We start from the raw sequence: 21,739 nt of genomic DNA, 5'->3' as shown, positions 1-21,739 counted from the left end.
TAAGTTCTATGAACAATAGAGTTTATCAATTCGAAAATAATATCGGCACGACATTCTATGGGCGCAGAGGGATAGCGATCGACATCTTGTCTATTTTCTTTGTCCTCTTGGCAGACGAGCATACAATCTGCCTGATAGTGAGTGGTTACCGTTGCCCTTGGACTACAGCTATGATGTTACCTGCCTATCCCTGAGCATTCCCTGGTGAAGCAGTAATGCGATTCGGTTTGAAGGGTGGGCAGCCGTTGTAACTATACTGAGACCTAAGAACTTACATCTGAAGGTGTATGGGGCGCATTTACGTTGTAGATGTCTATGGGCTCCAGTAACCACTTAACACCAGGTGGGCTGTGAGCTCGTCCCACATCTAAGCAAAAAAATATAAAAAGCCTCGTTTGAAGAATGACATGTTACAGCGCTGGTGAAAAGCCGTGGAGGGTAGTTCATTCCAAATCCGGATGGTACGTGACATAAAAGATCTTTGGAGACCCATTCTGGATTAACGCAGTGGTTCTAGGTGATATAGACGTACTCTGCACCGGTGGCGCGCGGTACAACAGTAAAAATATGACGGGAGCATCTCAAACAATTCTTCAGAGCACTTCTACCACAAAAAAGTCAATCAATCAGATTTGAATGGTGGGACTGCCACTATACAATTCGGACTTAGCCTCATGTCTCAAGGCGGCAATCGCAAAATTATGTCTATGGGCTCCGATACCATCTGCCAGATGGTGCCAGAACTTTTTCTCCCATCAAAGCAATAAAAACTAATCTATATCGTTATCAATCTTTAGAAACATTGAAAGCAACATTGAATGTATGATATCCTTTTTGTTCTAGTGAATATTCTGAATCCAATAGGAGGTTTGTTTGTTCTAAGCTAAATGTTTCTGTTATTCATAATACAGATGAAAATCTTAACTTCAAACAATTTTATGTGAAACGCTGTGATTTAATCTAAATACGATTAAGTCGCAATTGAATTACGTTAAGAAAAATGTATTTATTGCTTTTCGAAGTATTCTCCGCGAAATTTGACACATTTTTCCATACGATGGAACCAATCATTGAAGCAACCATTCCATTCGGAAGTTGGGGTCTCCAAAATAGCCGTTTTGTAGGCGTCCACAGCTTCTTCAGGTGATGAAAATCTCTGTCCACGCAATTTATTCTTTATTTTAGGGAAAGTATAGAAATCATTAGGGCTTAGGTCGGGGCTGTACGGCGGATGGTCTAATAATTCTATGTTTTCTTGCTCTAAAAACTCTTTTGTTCTGTGCGCGGTGTGAGAACTCGCATTGTCGTGATGGAGAATGATGCGGCGGTTGCAGTTTTCTTTACGGAGTTCAGAAACGACCTGTGGCAAACAAATGCTAGCATACCATTCTGTATTAACCGTTCTTTGTCCCTCAAGAGGAATAGTCGTAACATGGCCGGTTTTGGAGACAAACGTGGCCACCATTTTTTTCGCAACACTCCGTGAACGAACAATTTTTGTTGGCTTTAACTCATTTTCGAACACCCAAACTCGTGACTGGTTTTTTGTTTCGGGTTCGTACGCGTATATCCAGGATTCGTCACCTGATACAATGTTGTATACAGCATTTGAGGATCCTGCGTGGAATCTTTCGAGAGTTCTGATGTACCAAGTAACGCGAGCCGCTTTTTGCTCTTCACAGAGCGAATGCGGTATCCATCGGGAAAACAACTTTTTTACACCTAATTGTTCATGCAAGATTATTTGTATTTGATCATGCCAATGTCCAAAGTTGCCTGAATTTCGCGGTATGTCACATGTCGATATTCTTCAATCAGCTTACGCACAGCATCAACGTTTTCTTGGGTGACTTCAGTTTTTGGACGACCTTGACGGGGATCATCACTGAGCTTGACACGTCCACGTTGAAACTCAGCAAACCAGCGATAAATTGTGGTTTTGGATGGGGCTTCATCACCAAATGCAGAAATCATCCGGTCAACACACTGTTTTTGTGTTAAACCACTTCGAAAGTCATAATAAATCATCGCTCTTGAATTTTCTCGAGTCAATTCCATTTTCTCAACGACTAAACAATCTTGACAAAACCTCGTGACAAGACCGAGAATCTTTTTTTAAATAAATAAATGGTATTCGATTTTTAAAACCAAGGAGTTTTCAATTAAAAATATTTTAATATGTCAGGAACAGTGGAAATATTCCATTCCCGATACTTTTAGTGCAGCCTAGTATGTACCTATTTTCCGTGATACTTTCGTCCGTCATCATCAACGGTTGCTCCGACGAACTAGTTTTCATGGAAACCATTCAAAGCTTCCGTTTGATTCGTATTTCCGTTGTTGAAATATATCAAAATAAAACATAATCTTCGTGACTCATAAAAAAACATTACACTATTTCATTGTAACAAATCGAGTACAAAGCAACACTCAACAAAATATACCGTGACGTTCGTAAAATTACAGTAATTACAATACCCTTAATTACCGAGTTATTTCGTAACACTGCTTATTACTTGACTGCACATAACAGTAATATAGGAGGTAAGTAATCTGGACGTTGTTCTACTGCTAATAGGGGTCAACTCTAATTGTGGTAATCAATTTTTGTGTGCGAGGAAAAGTTTTGATTTGTTTTGTTACTTACAGCCATTACTTACACTTTAGTTTGAATATGTGTAGTAGGAATATTTAAGGGCTCGGGTAATCAATTAACAGCAAGAGGACTGAGAACACCCATCGAGAATAGCTTTATAGACTCACTCTACAATTATGATTCTTGTGATTAGGTTATAACAGTTGATTTTTTTTTTGTCAAATAAACAGAAGTAAACAAACCGTTTGAGGTTACCGCGATGGCGAGACGAAAGATTTCATTAGAGTCCCGACTGTGATCGGCACAGTCATTTGCGCTAATTAAATAACTGCCAGTTTGTGTAATTCGTCTACACAAAACTCTCCGGTTTCGAGGTAAATAGGGAGCGGATGACATTTTTTTTATATTTGGTTATTCTTCGTTATGTGAATCTTAAAAAAGAATACTTTGGGAAAACACAACCCAACAATAGAGATCCATGAACACTTTACGAACTAAACATTTGTACTCGATGTTTTGTCATAGACTTATAACGACTGTCCCACCCAGAAATATGCAAAATGGTAATATCTACCCCATCATTAAGGTACAAAAAGGTATTTGGATATAAAATCTATGTAACCTTTACGCGGTTGAAGTAAAACTTTTGATGAATTAAAAATATTCTCTCTCAAATTGAAGCCCTAACAAATTAAATTACGTTACGTAAGTAATATAGTTGGTAATGAAATTAATTAAATTACGTAATTATTATATAAACCTAAATTAAGTTAGTAATTAATCTAATTGTTTAGAATACCAATACGTGTACTATATTATATGGGCGTTAGCTTTGAGCTTCAGCTCGCTAGCATCGGCGCCATAATTGACCTACAAGCGACGCTTCCATCACAAAAAATGTAAGCTACCCTCATATCGTATCAATTGAGCCTTTCTCAAGTATATCTACCAAATAAAATATGCATTTACACATTCGTGTACAAATTATATTTTTAAACGTCAATGATCCGGAGCTCTACTTCAGAACTATATTTATTTCAATACTTAACATACATTTAATAAACAGATTTACTCTAAATTTAAAATAACCTTACGTTTCCCATTACTTAGAGACACTTATTAAATACGATCGAAAAAGCAGACAAATGATAGAACATTCTGTCTTAATCATTATTTTTTAAATTAAGAATCGTCAAGTACAGTGTTTGTTATTTACAGATGAAGCGAATGTCCGAACTTCGAAACTAGCTAAGTTAATTACGCTCATGTTCGCGGGTGTTTATCCTATCAGTGTCACCAACAATTATCCTTAGGCTATTAAAGCCCGTATCAGGACAAGTGTGTGAGGTGTAAAAGTACAGCTTACCTAATTGTGAGTGATCACCCTCGCTCATGAGAACACTGAATATATTTTAAGTGTTAAGAATGGCGTACTCGGACTGTACTTATATTAGATAAAGTACGCATTTATACATACTTATTTACATGCTCGAAATTTTTCGGGACGAAAACATGTTAAAATAAACGATTGTTGTTACAACTTCTGGCGGATACATAAAATCATCAAACTATAATCTCTGACTCACTTAACTAACTCTCTCCTAATTCCTATTTTCAATACAATCGCTTTGTGATATCCCATTTCACCTAACTCCACCAGGGTCCGAGCCTCCTATCTAATTCTTCCTAATCACTATCGTACAAAAATATTCACTTATAGGCTTCGATGACCAATAAACACCCGATATACCGTGACGGACATCCCATTAACACCAAAAATACGGAGAGGCTATACGCACGGAATGCACCAATACTGTCGCCCATGAGATATTATTTTGGAGTTCTGAATACATATACTGTAATTATGAATTTCTTTTTAACATAAGGCTTAAGTTGGGTATAAAGCGATTATTTGGCGCCAGTGTAAGCTAAATGTCAAAAATATCCCGTCAGTCAACATCTTCGATCAATAATAGTAGGTATTGATCGAAGGTCAACATCATAAAAAATGAAGCACCAAAGATATTTGATCTCAACGCGTCCATTATTGAACTGTGCATTAGCGGGTGTCAGCAGCAAGCCTATCAGAATTACCGTAATTGACGTCCAAGAGGCGGAAAAGTGAATCTGAAGTGCCTCGGTTGTTAAATGTTGTTTCGCAATTCGATCAATATCCTTCCATCCCGCCGCTGTTGTCGTTTAGTTACCAATCCTCAATATGTACTCTGATCTACTGGAGGTTATAGAATTACCGTTTTTGTTCAACATTCAATTTACATTCAGAATTAATAGATCAATACTTATACTTATATCCATACTAATATTATAAAGAGGAAAGATTTGTATGTTTGTTTGTTTGTTTCGAATAGGCTCCGAAACTACTGGACCGATTTGAAAAAATCTTTTTCCATTAGAAGCCGACATTGTCCCTGATGAACATAGGCTACTTTTTTTAATTTATTTTTTATTTTTATTTTTTTGGTTTCATGTGTGTTTTAATGTTTCCGAAGCGAAGCGAGGGCGGGTCGCTATAATTTTATAAAGAGGAAAGATTTGTTTGTTTGTTTGTATTGAATAGACTCCGAAACTACTGAACAGATTTAAAAAAATCTTATACTGTTTGGAAGCTACACTATTCCCGAGTGACATAGGCTATAATCTTTTTTGGAAAACTAACGTGTAAAAAAATTACCTAAAATATTATTTAGATCGCGTACCCTGCGAAAACTATTGATGATAGAATAAAATAATGTACTACGCCTTTGTAGAACACATTCCTATTTACAAAAAATGTCGCGACAGCATATGTCTAACTATTATAGTTATGCCGCGGTAAGTGTTCTTTTATTTAAAAAAACAAAACAACGTAAAATATCGTTGAAATTTTTGTTAAATACCCGAGCGGAGCCGTAACGGGTCGCTTATAGACCAATATTGCTATTACATTATTTATCGCATTGGAACGCATACGAGTGTGCTGCCAATGTTGGTGTCTAGACTCTATCGCTTATGGAAATTAGCACAGCCAAACCGCTGGTTATCGCCGAGGAATATCTAACCGCGCTTAAAGCAGAACCTTTATTAGTACTCAGAAAATTCCCTTGTGTCCATTCCAGAGCCCGATGTTTCTTAGTATAAATGATCTCTGAAAACGCATGGTGAGTTAATTATAACTAAAATTAAGCTTATTAATACAGCTTTAATTGCTGTTTTATTCATAGCGATATAATCAAAAGCATTACATACAATTTAGTCACTCTTTTAAGCCTTGTTCGGACTAGGCGAGTATTTTAGTCGAGTACCGAGTAATTTAGTGGCTAAACTACTCTCTACTCGCCCGAAAAAATAGAACAAAATGGATTGACTTGACTAAATTATTTACTAACCTACTCGACTAAATTTTTAGTGCTCAGACACATTTAGCTACTAAATTACTCGGTACTCGACTAAAATACTCGCCTAGTCCGAACAAGGCTTAAGTGACAATTATAAGGAAGTTAACCGTTTAAAATATTTTATAGCTTGACTAAGGTATAAACGGAAAACTTTGAAACCGAGAATTTATGAAAAGTTCTTAAATATATAGTAATATTTAAGTAGAGAACTTACCTATTTATCCATTTTATTTATTTATTACAAGGAGAACCAACAGTACAACTCAGCATAATAGAATAAAATAACAAAAAATAGAAACAGAAAGCCACTTAAAGGTCCTCACCAATGTGTAATGTAATTTGTGTTAAAACAGATATGTTCCTTTACACCTTTTGTGTTCAAATCGCATTTGTTCATTGGTTTCCCAATAGATGAATAGATTTATAGATTAGATTTCCCAATAGATTTTAGGCAGCGGCTTGGCTCTGCCCCTGGCATTGCCGAAGTCCATGGGCGACGATAACCACTCACCATCAGGTGGGCCGTATGATCGTCTGCCTACAAGGGCAATAAAAAAAATATGATTATAATATATTATGTACTTCAAAAATGTAAATCAGGGTTTTCAGTCGGATTTCTCTATAATCTCTTCTTCAAATTCATTGTTTGCAGTCTAGTGTTTCCAAGATCTTAACAGGCTTTCAAGTTTTATTTCCTTCAAACGAACTAAGGAGACCGAGAGAGAGTGACTTATACAATACTCAGTACCAAACGCTTTGTAAAAGAAAGCGAGTTACAGAAGCGACTTGTACAATTAAAACTTCAACGGTTTGTTAAACCAAATACAAAGCGGATGCTAGAATCTATTAAAGTTAGCAATAAATAAAATTATAAAATGCTCTATTTAAACTATTACTACTTATATTATTAACCACATTTATATATCAAAACATCTTAAGATAAGAAAAAAAGATAACATGTCATTTATTATATTAAAGTTATCATGTGACATGACGTAATATTATTAAATTTTATGTAATTTACTGGTGGTAGGACCTCTTGGGAGTCCGCACGGGTAGGTACCACCACCCCGCCTATTTCCGCCGTGAAGCAGTAATGCGTTTCGGTTCGAAGGGTGGGGTAGCCGTTGTAACTATACTGAGAGCTTAGAACTTATATCTCGAGGTGTGTGGCCGCGTTTACGTTGTAGATGTCTATGGGCTCCAGTAACCACTTAACACCAGGTGGGCTGTGAGCTCGTCCACCCATCTAAGCATTAAAAAAATACAAAAATTAATGACCATATCATACCATAAAACATATTTTAAATTTCTTAATTAGGACACGCTCAATGAACTCTGAAAAGACTATAATAAACAGATTGCATTGAAAAAACATTAGTGATTGTTGCTTATTTTATACAAACAACGTCTTCCTCTTAGTGTCTGGTAACGGTAAAATAAAATCATTCGAATAATAACAAGGGTTTGTTCTCCACTGCGGCGGCTTAATAGATTAACTTGACAAAAGGCGAGTCATCGCTTTAATTATATTATTACTGTGAGTATAACCGTGCCGACAGAGGAAAATAATTTTCCGCAGCCCGTTTTTCTTTAGCACTGAATTTCGAAGAACGTGTCCTCGTTTTTGTTTTATTTAGTAAAACTCTGTGACTAACAGAAGTTTTCTTTGTATAATAATAAGTATTTACTGTCTACTATTTTTTTTTTATTGCTTAGATGGGTGGACGAGCTCGCAGTCCACCTGGTGTTAAGTGGTTACTGGAGCCCATAGACATCTACAACGTAAATGCGCCACCCACCTCGAGATATAAGTTCTAAGGTCTCAAGTATAGTTTACTAAAGCAAATTAAATTCTAAAATAATAAAAAACAGTGGATTTATGTGATTCGTCGGGTCGGCGTTACCTGAAAACTTACATTAAATTTAATCGATAATTTTTTTCAACCATACCGTTGATTTAATAATAATTAAAAAATAGTAAAAAAAAACATTTAAAGAGGTCAAAAGACATATCCGAACGTACGAACACGAATGATTACTTATTCAATCTGAATTTTTGATTTACATACATTTGTATAAACATATGTATGTAGTATATGTATATATGTACGTGGAGATAAAACTTTACATCGCTTAATAAGCAGATTGCTCGTACAAGGATCTATGAGAAATGCATAATTAAAAGTCATAAGGAAAATTAGTACAAAAATATATTATTATTCATGATAAAATATAATAATACCAGAAGAAAAACTTTGAATCCTTTAAAGGACATTGCATACATCGTTGTAGTTTGAAATTTGGCACAGCTAAAGATGCATACTCCATGCAGTGTTCTCATCCTTACGGATCCATCAGATCCAGTAACTCTTACATTATACGCCTTCAGCTCTAATGGTAGGGCAGGCTTGGGAGCCCCAGCAACCGTACTCATCGATATCGGCAAAAGAGTTCGACATGCAACCTAACCCATGCCATGCATTGGTCCGCTGAGTTTCTCACCGGATCTTCTCAGCGGGTCGCGATTCCGATCCGGTAGTATATTCATTCGCGAATCAGCTGCTCTTGAGTTGTTAGGTCTACTTTGGAGGCGCTCGGGTAGCGGTTAGCAAAACCCAAACTTATTATTCTCAAACTTACTCTTACTATTCTCAAACTTATTATTTTTTGTATTGCGACAGTAAGGCAAACTGCAAACACCCATATCTTACGTATTCGACGTCAAATTCTTTACCTGAACTTTGTTCGACTCGAGTACTCGACAGATATTAGGTCACTACAATTGTTTCGGCTGGGAAGCATGTATTGTGCTGGACAAATAGTCGTACGCACCTTAGTATAAACAACAAAGGACCGTGTGCCCTTCTGTTGTTTACCTACATGATTAAATTAAACCTCACGTTTCGTTAAAGATGCAATCAAAGTATAGATGAAATTGATTGCAGAACACATTATGGCCATGAACAAAATAATCTCTTTCGAACTGCCTGAAATGAACTTCACATTATATCTTAAAAATAAATTTAAACATCCCCGCAACCAGTGATGGTCGGTTATCTGTTAATTTGTCTGTTTCAGAAGGGAAACAATTCTTTTAAAATTTTAGTAAAAAGCGCAAGTTCAAACTGCTTTGAAGTGATTTTTTTTTTTTTTATTGCTTAGATGGGTGGACGAACTCACAGCCTACCTGGTGTTAAGTGGTTACTGGTGCCCATAGACATCTACAACGTAAATGCGCCACCCACCTCGAGATATAAGTTCTAAGATCCCAGTATAGTTATGATATGATAATTAATAACCTTAAGGTGATTAGCAAAGCACATTGCACAAGCGCGAGCACAAAAATAGCAATAGCATTTAGTTATTAGTTAACAACGCAATGGAACGGCTTATAAAATAATAATATTCGGAAAAGAAAGATACAATTACCGTAACGACATCAAATAATCTATTTTCATGTATTGAATCCTCGTAAGAGATGGTTTCATAGAAGTCACATTAGATCTATGTGGATCGAAGTGACGGGTAGGTTTATAGCTACACCACCCCTTGCGAGCAATAAAAGTTTCAAGTATACAGATAATTGTTATGGACTCTACATTTTAAAGGCGAAACTGTGAAACTAGATATATCAGCATTTAAGCTGTTTGTTATGGGAGCGCCAATAAAAATTTAACTGAATGATAAGAGAAGTACAGTGTCGAGAAAATATAACAAAGTGAAGTGTTTTATTACATCTGTTCAAGTGGTTATCAAAATCTATGGATAACGTTACGTGAATTTTGTCGCCATTCTTGAGTTAGTTAATTGAAGTATCTATTACTTTAGAAAACGGGTAAAAAAATATTTTAAGAGTTATTTAAGAAATATTTTAAGAAAAAATATTTTAAGAGTTTAGAACATATTTATCGTTTTCCATGAGCGTTTACGATTGTATTATTTTAGAACTGACTTATAACTTTATAACTTTTTACTTTAAGAATTAAGAGAGTTCAAACATCTAAAAGACCAGTCCCTTTATCGTAATTATTATAAAATTGTATTTTAACGGTAAATATTTTTGTTTCAGAATGTAATCATCCTTTCTATCCATGAGGATATCAACTTGACCGCAACTGACAATGAGGTCACAGGCTTCTAAACCTTCACCTAAAAAGGGGGAGCTTAGTAAAATTCACTCTAAATCAATAACCCCTAAAGTTATTAAGAAGAAAAAAGTACCTGCTAAAAAGGTAAAGAAAATTGTTAGTAAAGCTTTGGTCAAACAACCTAAAAAAAGTTCTGCCAAAGATGACAGTTCCAGTAAAAGTGATGATGACGCGGGAGCTGCTAGCAGTCCTGATTCAGCAGCTGATAATGCTAAGCCTGGAACAAGTAAATTACGCACCGATTCACCGGTCAAAAAAACTAAAAGTGGGCCCAAAGAGAAGAAAGACACGCTTAAAACCTTGACAGAAACCAATACGAAAAGGGCACCAACAAAAAAAAGTAATACTGTAAATAAGAAAAGAATAAACCCTAAAGCTAAAATGAATAAAGATACAAAACAAACTGATACAAAGTACAAAACAAACAGGGAAACAGCGAAAAAGATAACAAAGAAAGTATGTAAAACAAAGACAATCGTTAAAAAAGCTGATTTAAAGAAAAAGAGTTCACAACAAACAAAACAAGCTAATACTGAAAAAGATAAATCAGCCAATGACAGTACTAAAGACAGAAAAAGTGGATGTGAAACAATTGAATCAGCCGCAAACTGCTGTCAAAGTAATATAGATGATGAAGAATTAGACAATCAAGATAACAAAGATGAAGCCACTGTCAATGCTAAAACTGAAACTAAGAGTGATAATAATAAATCCGCCTCACCAAGCACTGCATCAAAAATTTCCACTATAAGTTTGACAGAAACTACGAAGGTTGAAATTGAAAGGCCTCCTAAGTTTTTCACATCAACTCGATTACCAAGGACAGTTGATATAGATGTTAAATGCTTAAAAAATTCCAAAGGAAACTTAAGCGTGTCCGAAAGATTTTTATCAATGAAATTGGAAACTAAAACCGAAGAGAACTCTAAGGACAAAAATGTTTCTAATACTTTGATATCACAAGGACCTGAAATTGACGTCTATACTTTCACAGAAAAAGTTGATTCGCCCAAGAACATATTATCGGATTTCAGAAGCCCTATTAATAAAAATATTGGACGAGTTCGCCCTATTGCAAGAGTTAAGGGAACAATTATAGATAAAAAAACCGAATCAGAGAAGAAGAAGTACTCTCCACACAGACCAATAGAAGAAGTAGTGAAACAATTAAAAGCGAATAAACGTTCTGAAGAAGTCGATTTATGTCAATCCACTAAAAGTACTTTGACTATATGCCACTTGGATAAAAATGATTTGACTGATGTAAAAGAAGCACCAATAATACCAAAACCAATTGTTAGTAAATCATATAAGATGGTGGCACGGAAATCAAGTGTTACTGGCAAACCTTTTAGCCCAATTCATTTTTTAGATTCAGAAACAATGCAACATAAAAATGATAAACCTGCTAAAACAAACATAATTACCAAAAAAGTAACAAACAAATCAAAAAAACAGAATAGAAAAGGAAGTTCATCGGATGAAGAGCTTGATACGTGTAAATTTGCACTCAATAGTAAAACGCTTAATCATTCTTCTTCCGAAGAGAGCTCCAATGAATCTAATGATGAAAATGACACCAAAGACTCTTCAGAATCAGACACACCTAAAGCTAAGAAAACAAAATTAAGAAAATACAAGCGTATCATAGAAAGCATGAAAAAAACCACATCTAAAGAACTAAAAGAACTATCCAAAGACTCCTTAATTGATTTGAAAGATGAATGTGCACTTTTGGGCGGTGATAAGCCAAGCAAAAGACGACTGAAACTATTATCCATGTGGACAGGTCCTAAAAAACATAGAATGGCATCGCTGAACGCTATTGCTAAAGTACATTGCTTATACGAAAATGAGAGTCGTACGCATATGGAACTAGGCCTTATGAAAACTGTAGATCGACAAGCTTTACCAAGCACATCAAAATCACAACCAGCTAAGAAAAAGGACTCTAAGCCAAAGGACATCGAAAAGCATGAAAGCAGTGCATCCGAATCTGAATATGAGAGCAAAATAGATAAAAAAGACGATTCTTCAGACAGCTCTGATGACAGCTTACCTCAGAGAACTTTGCGTGGTGTCCCTGGAATAAGAAGCGCAGGAAAATATTGGGATCCAAAATCCTCATCATCTTCAAGTGAAGATAGCGAATCGGACACCAAAAAGAGATCTCCTGAGAAAAAGAAAATACCTAAATCTTTTTCAGCGAAGTCAGATTCAGACAAACCAACAGCTAAAATGAAGAAAACAGCCGGAGTACCTATTAAAAAGAAGAGAAATAGAAACGAAGTTGTGATGGATTTGAAAGATATGGTGGTCCAAAAGCGCATGGCTAGCTTAAACGCTTCCGCTATCCTGGCCGCCAGCTATGAAAAACGATCTCCTAAGTCAAATAAGGACGAAACCACTTCAGACTCTGGTAGCGATGAATCGTTTTCTCAAAAGTCAAAAAACGGGGTGAGCTCCGGCGTGAAGTCGGAAATGAAAAACGATGAAACAAAAAAAGAGGGCGATGAATCTCAATTAACAGATAGGAAGCAAAAAGTAGAGGTTATCGTTAACCAAGATACCGATGTAACCATCACTGGTGTATATTCTACTCACCACCACGAAGGATTTTGCACAGTATCCGGCATGCAGTACCGTATTTCTTCAACAAGTCACACGCAAACAACTGCGACGGCTAATTGCGAGAAGGTATGTTCATACATGAATTTATTAACTTTTTAAATATAGAATTGATTAAAAAAAGAAATAAACTAAAAATTTTGGTAAGAAACTGAATCGCTAAACGCTTTGTTTGCTGTCGTTTGACTCTTATTTATACCTCGTAATGAAGTGAGTTCTATGTAAACAACCCCGAGGACCTTATCCGCACATTAGCCTTCATTGCTTTCCCTCCCAAAAGTTTTCTCACAAAAAAAAACGTTTTACGTGTTAGCTAAAGTGTCTAAATCCAAATGGGAGATGTTTACATTGATAACCCCAATTGTGGACAATTTACACTTGAAGGAAGATAACATTGTGTCATCTTTATTGAACACTAGTCGACTCAGCAGACTTCGTAGTGCCTCAATCGATAAATAAAAGACCTAAGCTTTTGTATAAAATAAACTTAAAACGAACAAAAGGAATCCGTCCGACGTGGGACACATCAAAGGAAAAACAAAATTGTTATTTTTATTTAATTCCGAGCATTTTCATATTTTTTCACCTTTTAAATTTTCTCTGGACTTCCACGAATAATTCAAGACCAAAATTAGCCAAATCGGTCCAGCCGTTCTCGAGTTTTAGTGAGACTAACGAACAGCAATCATTTTTATATATAGAGACTACATGTTCTATGATGTTTTAAACTATATGAAAGAAACATTTAATCTGAAGAATAATTACATAAATTAAACACCACTAAAAACATATTGAAGATATTTAACAAAGGTTAGTTTACTTTCCGAAGTATCATTACTTAGCAGTTTCAAGAAAATTGGCAATATTTTCCCTTTTATTTATCTGTGGTAATATTGTTATTGATACCGTAGCTCGATTAACTTCTTTTGTTCCGTCTGACTGGTTCGAGGTTAATATTTTCTAAATTGTTTATTCCATTTTTTACCGTCAATCTTTCGAGCCACTGACTTTCAAGTTATTTTAAAGGCTTTATTGTTTAAACGTAGTTTCATTGGAGCACAATCGAATGGATATCAAAGGAGAAAAGATTTATTGATTAATGTTCTCTTAGGTGGCTGTAATAAAACGAATAAGCAACGACTTGCAACCATTTTGCTGTTTGAGCTGCTTAATAAATTAAAAGATAGATTAGATGAATTAGTAAATTGCAAGTCCAACAATAATCATTCAAAAATAAATAAAAAATGTGTACTCGGAATAAAAAATCGTTTGATAAAATACCTTTCCGTAGATTTTATTGATTTGGGGTATATTAATTGGGGTATTAATGGAACTTTGTTTTGAAATTAGGAGGGCTGCCCAAAAGAAGATACAGCTCGGTACACTCCTTTGTCTGCCTTATCTTCGATGCAGCCTCCCGCCGAACACAACCATCCTCCTCATCCAGGTAAGGAGTAGTAAACGCAAATATACTATTTCATATTAACAAAACTTACATTTAACTATTTTTACGTGTGTTCATTTCGAACTATAAATTATGAGTAAATATATACATGTGTATTATATATCATATAATTAATATATTATTATATAATATGTATTATAAAAATGTCCATGTCCATGAGCAACGGCAGTCCCCTCTCATTTGATGGAGTGAAGTCTGATTTCGTTCACGACAATTTAAATCTCAGTGGCCTAACCAAACAATGTGATAATTCAAACTCAACCTATACCTAAAGAAATTGAATCTAACCTAAAATGTACGGTGTCCAAAGCAAATAAAACTATAAAACATGTCACATGCACTGCATATGTAATTTTCATTTAATCAATTTACCGTGCTATCGTTTATAACATTGTCGTTACTTACTCAGTATATGAGTTGAGTTGAATATGAATGTTTCAAATAATATTTCAAATTTTTAAAACACACGGAGCGTTGAAGAGCTGTTACTGGTACATACTATCCAGAGTAGCCTCTTACTTCGGCAAACATTAAATGGCCGTTCGCTTGTATAAAAGTCTGAATAAAACTCAGGTCCATTTAGATTAGTGAACGTATAATGAGGTCAATGTATTTTGACGGAGACGCCGTCGGCCTCGGCCGACTCCGGCGCAGTTGATCTGTGTCGAGTTCACAAAACAATTGCTACAATTTATTCAATGACAGTTTCCACGTCACATTAATAGCTTTGTATAGCTTCGGGTGGTAGGGACAGTAGTTGGGGGAGATAAGACCTTCTTAGATAGAACATTTCTGCTTCGAAACCATAACACTATCAGGCTTGAAGGATGATCTGCCATTGCAACGTTATTTAGACTTAAAGCCTCAACCTGACCTCTCAGGGTCTCTACCCAAAATAGTCATAGCTGTGATGTCTATGGATTCCTTAACTCCAGATAAGCGAGATGTCACGCCCGTGCAAAACGTAAAATAATGACCGAAACAATCCCAAAATTTCGTTTTTTAGCTAAATTAAAACTAAATAAATTTAAACAAGGTAATCTTCATAGAAGTAAAAAACTAATATAAACATTAGATCCTTAGTACAATAATATTCAGAGGTACCAAAAAAAAATGCAAAGAATAATATTCTATGAACATTAATCGACACGATAGCGTTTCTTGGAAATTATTAAATGGTCTTCGAAAGAGGCTTAGTTTCTTATAAGAAGCTTAACATGTTAAAAATATTTTATAAATTCACTTATATTGAGAAGAAAATCTTATTATTATTTTTATAAGTTTATAAGATTATCTTACGAGCTTAATACAACGAATGTAAGCGTTATTGTTGATTATATAAGTCATAAAATTATCTAAATCACTTTTAAGTCAATTTGATATGTTCAAAAGCTATTTGAAAATAGTTCTTAACGGTGAGCAGCGGATAGTTTTCCGTGTTTTCCGGACGCTATGATTAAAGGTAGACGAACAATAGCCTTTTGTATTATACCTATGAATACAATTAATAATAAAAATATAACATCGCCTGTTCATCCCAAGTTATCGTTAGTTTACTTCAAACTTCTTATAAACCGAAACTTAAGCGTCGACCAACACACAACTAGCTTGGCGCGGCGCCAAATGTGCAGATGTCAATGTTGGATCTTGGCCTCGTGAAGCTCTTCCCGGAGTCTTCCCCGAGCACACTATAATGCCTATTAACATAATCTCTCATGTTTTACTCTCGGTTACCGACTAATGTGCTCTGTGATGTCCCGAGGGCGCGTCTCGTCGCGGTTACATCTACCTTTTGTTTTAATTCCGTATAAGCCAGCGTTAAATGTGAACTGAATTAAAGCAGACGAGTAACAGATTCAAAGCCACCGTGGCTTATGTGAAGATAGTCTTTTAATGACGCGTTTCATAAATCAGGGTTGCCTCCTCACTACAGCTTTTATAACAAATAACAAGAGATTAGACGGGTTTTTTTTTTAAGTCGTCGTGCCCGAAAGGATAAGACGTCCGGTGTATTCGTATGAAGCGATGCACCGGTGTTCGAATCCCGCAGGCGGGTACCAATTTTTCTAATGAAATACGTACTCAACAAATGTTCACGATTGACTTCCACGGTGAAGGAATAACATCGTGTAATAAAAATCAAACCCGCAAAATTATAATTTGCGTAATCACTGGTGGTAGGACCTCTTGGGAGTCCGCACGGGTAGGTACCACCACCCCGCCTATTTCCGCCGTGAAGCAGTAATGCGTTTCGGTTCGAAGGGTGGGGTAGCCGTCGTAACTATACTGAGACCTTAGAACTTATATCTCGAGGTGGGTGGCGCATTTACGTTGTAGATGTCTATGGGCTCCAGTAGCCACTTAACATCAGGTGGGCTGTGAGCTCGTCGATCCATCTAAACAATAAAAAAAAAAATTAATTTGATTTCTTGTAATTATTGTTATTGTTAAATTCTTTCAATTATTCGCCTTCTACTTGTTGATGAAAGTCCAGGATTTCCTCTTAGCTGGTGCTTATATGTAAATGGTACAATTATATAAAAATCAGAACACGATCAAATAAAATCTTCGATTGTTGTGGGAGATGAAATCAATCTATTCTAGACGGCTAACGACCGTCTGGTGTAGTGGTAAGTGACATGGTCAATACACAAGGGGGTCGCGGGTTCGAATCCCGCCAAGGGAAGATATTTGTATGATAAATATAAAATGTCTTTTCCAGGGTTATGGATATTTATTAAATATATGTATGTGTATAATAAAAATCTTACATTTATTTCCGTTATCTGGTACCTATAATACAAGTTCTTTACGAACTTAGCCCGAGACCAGTTAACGTGGCGTGATTGTTAGTAAATATTTATTTATTTATTATGAAGTACATAAATGATTGTTTTCTTTCATGTTTTCTGTCTATCTGCATTTAGTCCTATATAAGCTCTTTTTTTTTAAAGTTATCTTATCCGTATTTTTTGCCGTTTGACATAAATTTGATTTATTACTACCACAAACCCTCTAACACATGAATTACGGAAAATCTCTCATTTCACTTTGGCCTTGGACTCTCTATATCTTTCATATATTGTGTACATTTCATCACATTCATTCACATCAAATGACTCGTTGTAGAAGCAGATGCTCTATATGTCATAATAATCGTGTCTGTGAGAAATGAGAGCGCTGTCATTACCATCTTTTTTTACTTTATGAATTTATTCATAGTGAATAAAATAGATTTTTTTACGTATTAGAATTGATAATTGTTCCCACGAATTTTATTAGAAAATCTTATTTATTTTTTTATTGCTTAGATGGGTGGACGAGCTCACAGCCCAACTAGTCTTAAGTGGTTACCGACGCCCGTAGACATCTGCAACGTAGATGCGCCACTCACCTTGAGATAATATTAGTATTAAGGTCTCAGTTTAGTTGCAACAGCTACCCCACCCTTCAATTTATTTATTTATTTCGATGTGGTCATATTGACCGTGTTGATTTATCGGGCATGCCGGCAACACGTCAGACCTCGCCGTCTCATCCGCGGCCACTAAATAAACAAGTTATCCACTCAACTCAAAACTCTGCTCAAACGTTAAAGCGCGCTAAATCCCGGCATGTCTGTTTGTTCGAAGATACACGCTCTGATTTGTACTAGATGAGCTATCGATATATGACTTAACGATTTTAATAAATCTCGTTTAGTGTTACGTGTTGTATTTATATACTTTTATGCCGTAGATAGTTGAATCATTTTCGGAAACTCATGGTTTTTGCGTTGCGGAGTCGCTGTTATAAACCTGGACATGTACTCGAATGTACTCGTAAAAAATAATGCGATAATGTTGGGATTCGATTTTGGAAAACACATGCTCATTAAAAAACTATTCACTAACGATACATGTTATTTATTACACGGTTACGCTACATCATATTTTGAACCTTCTCGGAGATGAGCTCACGGCCCACATTGAATTAAGTAGTTACCGGAGCCCATAGACATCAACCACGACTGCGCCGCCCTTTAAGCCAAAACGAATTACCACCTCACGGTAGTAATAAGCAGGGTGGTGGTACCCACGCGTGCGGGCTCACATGACGCGTAGTTCATTGGTACTCTTAAATCATATTAAGGTACTAGCGGCCCGCTCCGGCTCCGCTCGTGTCTTTAACAAAAATTTCAACGATATTTGACGTTGTTTTGTTTTTTTGTAATAAAAGAACACTTATTGTGGCATAACTATAATAGCTAGACATATGCTGTCGCGACACTTTCTGTAAATAATAATGTGTTCTACAAAGTCGTAGTACATTATTTTATTCTATCATCAATAGTTTTGCAGGGCACGCGATGTAAAGAATATTTTAGGTATTTTTTTACACCTTGGGTTACATTATTGGAGTTTTAGTAAGGCTCCCTAATATTTTTTCAAAAAAAATTAAACTTATGTAACTCGAGAATAGTGTAGCTTCCAAACACTGAAAGAATTTTTCAAATCGGTTCTGTAGTTTCAGAGCCTATTCAATACAAAAAAAAGGGTGCGTGTACTTATGTACGCGCGTAAGAAGTTATACTTTATTTTTATTATTATTATTTTTTTATAACTCTTTAATCAGGTTGAAAAAAAATAGATTAAACAACATCCTCAAACACGCATATTGGACATCCCTTTTCTTGACATCGTATAAATTCGGTAATTCTCGGTACGGTTCGGAAAGTTCACCTGCGGCTATATTCAGACTCGCCAAGTTACGTCGGTCGTATTGTAATGAGCGATTTAGTGGGCAACTTCATTTCTGTTAATTTTGTGTCACGGTGCGCGCGCATCGGAAAATTTCACTCTCATCAATTTTTCATAACGTGCCTAAAGAAGTATAACTTCAAAAAAACAAACAAATCTTTCCTCTTTATAATATTAGTATAGATATACAAATTTGAAACTTATATGGATATGAATTTAAAATATTATTTTGCGTTTTGAAACTCATGTGGTACGCCGCAGCTTGCAATTCGTCTCGACTCGATCATGGCAACGTTCCAACTCGCCCCGTATAGGATATTAAATAGCGACCACTTATCTTTGTAGCCGTCCACGAGACTCGAAATCAGCACTGCCCATACTGTTCGATATTCAATTTAGTTTCGATCCGAGATTAGTTCCTTATCGATTTGTGTACACCGGCCGTCTCATTATATGAACATAATAGCTCTTATCTAACCGGTTTATTTTTGGTGCAACCGTTCCCGAATTCGAATGGCATATACCAATTTTTCTAATCAAATACGTTCCTATCGTGTGTTAACAAATTACTTCAACGATGTAAGAGCGATATCGTGAAATAAATTGCGCAAAAAAAATTGTAATTATGTTTAAACTAAGTACATATTTCGTAATATGGTGAATAATGTTAGCAACAAATAAAAGGCTTTTTATTTTTATTTATTATTACAATAAGACGTAGAGACGTTCACGGATAATGTATCAACATCTACGAATATCTGATATGATCTGAATAATACGGATTGATTATGCGTTTTTGTATAAATAGCCGTGACACTATAATATCGTAAACTTTGAACTGTTTCCTATTGATTTTCCAAGCTTTCTTCAGATGTTGCTACATAACTAATCATAAATATTGAAATTATATATAACCGTTGGGGTAAACGCTTTCTTGAGTGGAGACCGCGAACTGGAAAAGGCAGTGCAGGACACCCTCAGGCTCGGTGGAGTGATGATCTGTGCAGGGTGGCTGGCAGGAGCTGGATGAGAGAAGCCAAGGATCGTGCTCAGTGGCGAACAATTGGAGAGGCCCATGTCCAGCAGTGGACTGCTATAGGCTGATGATGATGATGAAATTATATATCCAATCCGTTTGAATTCAATTTATTTGCATTTGATTTTAGAGAAAAAAATATTAATAAGGTAAAAGATGTACAAACATTGCAAACAATACTCATAAACCGTAGAGAAAAGTTAACTCAGATTGAAATTCAAATTACGAGCAACGTTGGATTTATTTAATTTACACCCCGGTATATTTCAAATTCGAGGGCCAGAGCATTTAATTTTCATAGCTCGGCGAAATCCTATTTCGTTAAAACCCGATTAGTGCCTAAGCGGGGCGGCCTATTTGTTATTACGCGAAAAAACCCATTCCGACATTTCTCGACGCAAACGAACAAAAAATCACGAAAGTACTTACGAGGAAAAAGGGGAGTTGCGAGAGTTAATCATGAAAGCCGAACGCTAATCGCTCGACATTCGGTCGTAGCCTTCATTTTTTTTTTGTGTCTTGTTTGCCGACGGGATAAAGTGTATGACAACTCAAAGATATGTTTGAAGTGTATTTTATCTGGCTCGCCTTTGTTGGGTTTTCAACCTTTCGCTCGTTTTAGTTCCACCAGATTTAAATATTTGTATTTTATTGTTAGGGAAGTCCACTATGTACTTATAATATGCTCTTTGAAAATAAACCCAATCCAGAGAAGATTTAAATGTGATTTTAATTGTTAGAAGACGGCAATGCGATACAGTAAAATATGAAGTGAAGAAAGAAGTCTAGAGTAATGTCTTCTTATAGTTATCTGTTTTCTAGGCAGCAGCCGTGTCCCTGGAATTGGTAATGCACCTAAGCGATGAGACCACTAACCATCAACTGAGCCTCTTTTTTTCCTACCTACGCTGATAGCCTTGAGAGGCTATTTCAGCTTCGCCTTGACGTGTAAGTGAGCTCACGGGGCTCAAACCGGAGTGTTGCTAACACTGGCCCTAGCAAGAGCAGAGCTTCGCAGAATCTACCACCGGATCCGAGACGCGACCCACTGAGAAGATCCGGCCAGAAACTCAGTGGGCAGTTTAGTGTTAATTTACTCGTCGAGCCCTTCGTCGCAAGCGATGGGTTCGGCAATCGGGGTGATCCCCCGATCGTCTGCCTTCTACGGCAATAAAAATAGCATTTTCATATTTACTTCTCTACTCTCATTGGATTATTCTTGTTAGACTTGGAATTCCAATAATGAGAATTGTTCAATACTTCTACTGGAATCAAATTCAATTACATATTTGGATTAGGTCAAATAATTCATCGTTTTCCTTTTTATTCCTACCACGTGCTAAAGTAACTTCTTTATTTATTTTTCAATCGCCAATTTTATATTACTAAATCCCATTACAACAAAATATTACTTAATAACAAAGATAAATCTAGCAATTGCGTAGAAACATCGTACGTAAAAATAGTAATTTAATTGATGAAAAGTTCTATTGTACTAATTTAATCAAATTGAAAAAGTCAAATAAAATTTTCATGTGGAAATTTTCTTGTCCCGAAAACTTTAAACAAAACAAACTAAACAGAAAGATTGATGTTCAATTATTTTGTGGCTGCGTAGACTAAAATTGATGAGAAAAGAAGCAAATACGCGCGATCCTACTCATTTGTCTATTTCAAATGATATTTCGAGTTATTGAAGCGAATATTTAATGAAATTGAAAATAAATTA

General features: G+C 35.8%; 1 protein-coding gene across 5 annotated transcripts in view; it reads left to right on the top strand.

The window, feature by feature from the left end:
- LOC114249107 (Histone gene-specific Epigenetic Repressor in late S phase) overlaps window positions 1–21,739 on the top strand; it is a 245,520-nt gene that overhangs the window by 51,812 nt on the left and 171,969 nt on the right. For all 5 annotated transcript variants that reach the window (XM_089734855.1, XM_089734853.1, XM_089734854.1 and 2 more), the window contains exons 2-3: window positions 10,064–12,839; window positions 14,121–14,217. In XM_089734855.1, coding sequence (XP_089590981.1) covers window positions 10,116–12,839; window positions 14,121–14,217 — 2,821 coding nt within the window. In that variant the 5' untranslated portion in view covers window positions 10,064–10,115. The remainder of the gene's footprint in view (window positions 1–10,063; window positions 12,840–14,120; window positions 14,218–21,739) is intronic.

Source organism: Bombyx mandarina, chromosome 18, assembly GCF_030267445.1.
Source record: "Bombyx mandarina strain Sakado chromosome 18, ASM3026744v2".
NCBI lineage: Eukaryota > Metazoa > Arthropoda > Insecta > Lepidoptera > Bombycidae > Bombyx > Bombyx mandarina.
Note: the sequence above shows the minus strand (reverse complement) of the source record. Positions and strands in the feature narration are given on the sequence as shown.